General features: G+C 49.5%; 4 protein-coding genes across 4 annotated transcripts; 3 read left to right on the forward strand and 1 right to left on the reverse strand.

Moving 5' to 3' along the window:
- The first annotated feature begins 524 nt into the window (after positions 1-524).
- LOC144482286 (histone H1-like) lies at positions 525-1,190 on the forward strand. The gene has a single exon (XM_078201469.1). It carries the CDS (start codon positions 525-527, stop codon positions 1,188-1,190), a length of 666 nt encoding a protein of 221 aa, XP_078057595.1.
- An 883-nt stretch (positions 1,191-2,073) lies between these two features.
- On the forward strand, positions 2,074-2,385 carry LOC144482307 (histone H4). Its single transcript, XM_078201486.1, has one exon. The coding sequence runs from the start codon at positions 2,074-2,076 to the stop codon at positions 2,383-2,385; it is 312 nt and encodes a 103-aa protein (XP_078057612.1).
- A 1,354-nt stretch (positions 2,386-3,739) lies between these two features.
- LOC144482234 (histone H3) lies at positions 3,740-4,150 on the forward strand. The gene has a single exon (XM_078201426.1). The coding sequence runs from the start codon at positions 3,740-3,742 to the stop codon at positions 4,148-4,150; it is 411 nt and encodes a 136-aa protein (XP_078057552.1).
- Positions 4,151-4,916: 766 nt separating this feature from the next.
- On the reverse strand, positions 4,917-5,306 carry LOC144482299 (histone H2A type 1-like). Its single transcript, XM_078201480.1, has one exon. It carries the CDS (start codon positions 5,304-5,306, stop codon positions 4,917-4,919), a length of 390 nt encoding a protein of 129 aa, XP_078057606.1.
- Positions 5,307-5,653: the final 347 nt, after the last annotated feature.

A 5,653-nucleotide genomic window follows, 5' to 3' on the forward strand; every position in this document is an offset into this window, starting at 1 on the left:
CGGTTCAGACTAATCCAACTGTGTTTGTGTGTCTGTTCTGATCATGAGATCTCCGAGTCTCTCTTGTGTAAAATAAAACGATTTTCAATCAAAGATTCCCCCCAATCCCCCTGCTGAGCCCCAAAGTTAGATTTCAAGGCAATTGTTTCGCTAAATTGAAGATTTCAGTGGAAAAGTAGAGAACATGTCAGCTATCGCGTGTGAGAGCGCGATCAGTGCAGCAGTAAAACGGGTTTCAGTGGAAAATGGAGTCCTCAGTTCGAGCGAAACCTTTTCAACAGCAAACATTCGTGTGTCAGAGACATGAAGGATGTGAGCTGGATCTCTGGAGAGGCGGAATTTCATTGCAAGGGGAGAGTTTGTGAGGAGAGAGAAACACAGAGAGGTTGGAGGAGCCGGGAGCTGACAGCAGCTTGTCTCTGCTCCGTCCGCTCTCTGCCTTCAAGTTGCTCTGTGCCGCCACCACTGAGTTCATTTCGGATCCAGTTCTGACTCTCACACAGATTTTCCACACCCTCTCGGATATGACTGAAACTGCAGCCGCCGAAACGGCTCCTCCAGCCGCTCCCGCTCAAGTGAAGTCTCCCAGGAAGAAGAAGGCGGCTCCCCGACCTGCGGCAGCCGGTCCCAAGTTAGGCGAGCAGATCCTCAATGTTGTGGCGGGATGCAGCGATCGCAAGGGGATGTCCCTGGCCGCGATAAAGAAAGCTTTGGCTGGCAGCGGAGTGGATGTGGGGAAGCGCGGCTCCCAGATCAGGTTAACGATCAAGAGGAAGGTGGAGACAGGGTCTCTGGTGCAGATAAAGGGACAGGGCGCCTCCGGCTCCTTCAAACTCGCTAAGAAGGAAAGCCCGGGGAAAATGGGAAAGAAGGTGAAGACACCAACAGCCAAGAAATCTTTAGTAAAGAAAACAGCGGCCAAGAAGGTGACAACAAAGAAAGCAGCAGCCAAGAAACCCGCAGCCAAGAAACCTGCAGCAAAGAAAACTCCAGTGAAGAAATCAACAGTGAAGAAAACAAGCAGCAAGAAGGCGGCAACTCCAAAAAAGGCGGTGAAGAAAGCAGCCCTGAAGAAAAAGTCTCCTGTGAAGAAGGTGACGGGCGGAAAGTCTGTCAAAAAAGTGACTAAATCGAAGGCCAAACCCAAAGTGAAAGCAGCAAAAGCGAAGAAAGCGTCAGGAAAGAAGTGAAACAACCCGAGCAAATTGTAAACCTCTGAACCCAAAGGCTCTTCTCAGAGCCACCCACATCTCTCAGGAAAGAGCTGATCCCGCAAGAAAATGATTCCTGTCCCGCGGCCCGGCTCATTCTCAATAGAGATCATTTCAAATTCAGACTAAAGCAAAACACAGCAGAGGCTGAATTTCATTTGAATTTCACATTTGTTCAATCGCAACTTTCTCTCATAATGAAGATGTCTGGTAGATTCAGTGTGAGACAGTAACACTGGCGGCTAAATACCGCTTTCCAACTTCAATTTTAACACAGGAGATTTCCCAAAACAGCTGCAAAAAGGCATTTGTAAACAGCTGGAAGCGGATGTGGGTGAGGATGTTCCTGAGGGAGATTCTTCCTCGATTCTTGCTGTGCTTAAGTCGGAATATTACTGACTGGGAATCATAACGGGGCCAGGTTTTAAACACAAAAGCAAAAAGTCACGAACCGACTCGTTAACTCCCTCTTCACAAAAGCTGCCGGAGCTGCTGATTATTTGCAGCATTTTCTGTTTTGATTCCATATTTCAAAGCTCCAGGTTTGTGGAAACTCTTGTGTGTGAAGGGCGGCTCTGGAAGGGTTTGTGTGGGGAGCTGTGTTTCGCTTCCATTGTTATTAAACGGGTTGAAATTGGAGGTTGCTGAAACTGGAGGTTGAGCTGAAAGATCAGGGGCCGTTCTGTGTGTGTGTGTCAGTCCGGCTCTCTCCTCCCTCCCGCTCTGTGTTTAATCTTCACTCTGTCTCCTCCCCTCTCTGCTCTCACTCCGCCTTCCTCAGTCAGGTCGGTGCGGGCTGTATAAAAGGAGCCTGAAAGATTTCCTCTCTCATGTTGTGCAGTGATCTGAGTGAAGAATCATCATGTCTGGCAGAGGGAAAGGAGGCAAAGGACTGGGTAAAGGCGGCGCAAAGCGGCACCGCAAAGTGCTCCGTGATAATATCCAGGGCATCACCAAGCCAGCAATCCGCCGCCTGGCTCGCCGTGGCGGTGTCAAGCGGATCTCGGGTTTGATCTATGAGGAGACTCGCGGGGTGCTGAAGGTTTTCCTGGAGAATGTGATCAGGGATGCGGTCACCTACACTGAACACGCCAAGCGCAAGACGGTCACTGCCATGGATGTGGTGTACGCTCTGAAACGCCAGGGCCGCACTCTCTATGGATTCGGCGGCTGAACAACTCGATCCTTTCTCCCGAACACACAAAGGCTCTTTTAAGAGCCACTCACCGCTTCACAGAGAGAGCAGTGACCTGGGAACGGCAGCTGGGACAGGCTGTTCAGTGTTTGAGATGCATGTTTGTTTTGTTTAGGTTACAGTGCGGGAATCACCGAATTTAACATTTCATTTGGAGCGGCCATGCGGATTGTTTTTGAAATTTTTAAGTGGATTGTCTGAGCAGTTCCCAGTTGACATGTGCCCTCAGTGAAACGCCGCATCACTCCTGTTTAATCACTCAGTGTTTGGATCGAGTTTATAAAAGCTTTCTCTGGAATAGCGGAGTTTAGTAGCAGCAGCCGGTGAATCGTTCACTGGAACCAGTCCCAGTTGTGATGCTATTTGCCCCAGACGGTTGTTTCCTGCACTGAAACTGACAGGCTTTGTGAAACTGATCAGTTTCCGCTCAGTCATTCACAAACCCGCAATTCCCGCAGTTTGAGCCGCTCCAACCCCAGTCTGCTTCTGATTGGCCATCCTCTCCGCACTCGCAGCTCTGAACCAATCGCAGAGCATCGAATGTGAAGATTGAGCCAATCATTGGCTTCAACTGTCAACCGGCATAAATTTTGAATTGGGGGGAAATGCCGCCAATTTCAGCGCGGGAAAGGGAATTGAGACAAATTCTTAACTTATTAAAAATAGATTCTCAATTAATATTCTGCTATAAGATTATTTTACAAAGAGGTTTCATTTGTGAACATTTGTCCGCCACGGGCAGCAAACGACTCCATTCAGTAATGTCAAACGGGACAAATATGAAGTCACTCTCTGTAACAAACAACAAACTCAACCCCTTTCACACCGGCTTCAGGGAGACACAGAGAAGCGACTGATTTCTGATCCTTTCCCCCGAAAACGACGGCGAATGTTACAAGCGGCAGGAGAGGGGAAATCTGAATGGGCTGGAGAGGAAAGGGACAGGGATCGAGTGGAACAGCGGGAGATTCTGGGAATGAACAGCCCAGAGAGCGGGGAAAGGGTCTAAAGCACTAAGTGCAGGGAGATCGACTTCAAATCTTCAATATTTCGAGTAATGTTTATTTTAATAAGGACGGGATAAAGTCTTTTATACAGACGGCTATTTCCTGCATCGAAAACGGCCCAATTTCTGAAAGGCGCGGTTAACAAAACAACTGATCCAATCAGAACCTGAGTTACAGACATTAATTCGCTGGTCACCGTTTGATTGAAACTTCCTGGGCCAATTCCCGCTGGGGGTGGTCCCTCACAGAGTTTAAAGAGGCGGATGCAGCGCAGACTCTGTATTAACAGTCTTCGTCTCTCAGATTGTGCTGAATCCGCTCAGAAAATGGCCAGGACCAAGCAGACAGCGCGCAAATCGACCGGAGGGAAAGCTCCTCGCAAACAGCTGGCTACCAAAGCTGCCCGGAAGAGCGCTCCAGCCACGGGCGGAGTGAAGAAGCCTCATCGCTACAGACCCGGCACTGTGGCTCTGAGGGAGATCCGCCGCTACCAGAAATCCACCGAGCTGCTGATCCGCAAACTGCCCTTCCAGCGCCTGGTGCGAGAGATCGCTCAGGACTTCAAGACAGACCTGCGCTTCCAGAGCTCGGCCGTCATGGCCCTGCAGGAGGCCAGCGAGGCTTACCTGGTGGGGCTCTTTGAGGACACCAACCTGTGCGCCATCCACGCCAAGCGAGTCACCATCATGCCCAAAGACATCCAGCTGGCCCGCCGCATCCGCGGGGAACGCGCCTAAACCCCGGCCTCAGCACCAAGTACAACAACGGCTCTTTTAAGAGCCACCAAATCGGCAAATGAAAGAGCTGCGATCTCCTGTTAACGATTCTCGTGTTTCAATTCCCAGGACAGAATATTCCCAGGACTCCAATACTGAAACCTCTTAATGTTATAATTAACTCTCCGTTGCATTGAGGTCACTCATATCTCCAATCCTCTGATGGTTAGAGTAAAAACGATGCCGTTAACAATTCTACTGCAGTTTAATTTTAAAGTGGTTTTATTAAACCTGCGATAATTTCAGTTTCCGAGGAATAATTCCCCAAATCCACTTTGTCCTCATGTTTCGAGTCGCAGCGTGAGTGACGCAATTTTCAACAGTCAGGAAGCATCTCAAACAGTAACCCACTCACACCGATATAACCATTGCAGAAACGCTTGCACATTCGCATAGACAATAATTAACACTTTTCCAGATACAATGACTGGCTCTGAAAACCGATGGGTTGCAGATGAATGTCCTCGCAGACTATCACATTTTAAAGCAATTATATTGGAAATAGGATCATTTCAGTTCACTGGGATGGTTTCCCCGATAAACAACAGCAACTTGTATTAAAATACTGTATGTGTCAATCGTACGGATTGATAGAACAAAGCGGGAAACAGCTGTGCTGTGAATAGCAGTGCAGAAACTGACCGATAGACACCAGGTCGCCCTTTTTCAGATAAAGTGAGTGGCTCTGAAAAGAGCCTTTGGGTTATCAGATTAAAGAATGGTCGCTTCACTTGGTCTTCGCGGTCCCAGCGCTGCTTTTCTTGGGCAGCAGCACGGCCTGGATATTAGGCAGCACCCCGCCCTGAGCGATGGTCACTCCTCCCAGCAGCTTGTTGAGTTCCTCGTCGTTGCGGACGGCCAGCTGCAGGTGTCTGGGGATGATGCGGGTCTTCTTGTTGTCCCGGGCCGCGTTCCCGGCCAGCTCCAGGATTTCAGCGGTCAGATACTCGAGCACAGCAGCCAGATAGACCGGGGCTCCGGCACCCACACGCTCAGCATAGTTGCCCTTTCTCAGGAGCCTGTGAACACGGCCCACCGGGAACTGCAGTCCAGCCCGGGAGGAGCGAGACTTGGCCTTGGCCCGAGTTTTCCCGCCGCCCTTTCCTCTTCCAGACATTTGCACAATCTCACAAACACTTTCACAAAGAATCAGCAATTTCTCCAGCATTGACTGTTCTTATAAACTGACAGCTCCTCTGATTGGCCGCTGCTCTATTCACCTCATTTGCCTATATTCTTCACCAATCAGCTCACTGGAAACAGAAGAGGGCGGGATTTCCCCACAACAACCGGCAGAAGCAGAGAATTTGTCCATTTCCAAAAGCCCGCCAATTTCATTGTGGGAAAGGAGCGAATTCAAATCAATGTCGCCCTCAGTCAGAGATTTCAAATCCCTTCTATTGATTTGCTTTTATTCAGCTCTTCCCGTTACCAATCGGAGGCGCGGCTTTAACATTTTCTATC

This window comes from Mustelus asterias, unplaced genomic scaffold (genome assembly GCF_964213995.1).
Source record: "Mustelus asterias unplaced genomic scaffold, sMusAst1.hap1.1 HAP1_SCAFFOLD_35, whole genome shotgun sequence".
Lineage (NCBI taxonomy): Eukaryota > Metazoa > Chordata > Chondrichthyes > Carcharhiniformes > Triakidae > Mustelus > Mustelus asterias.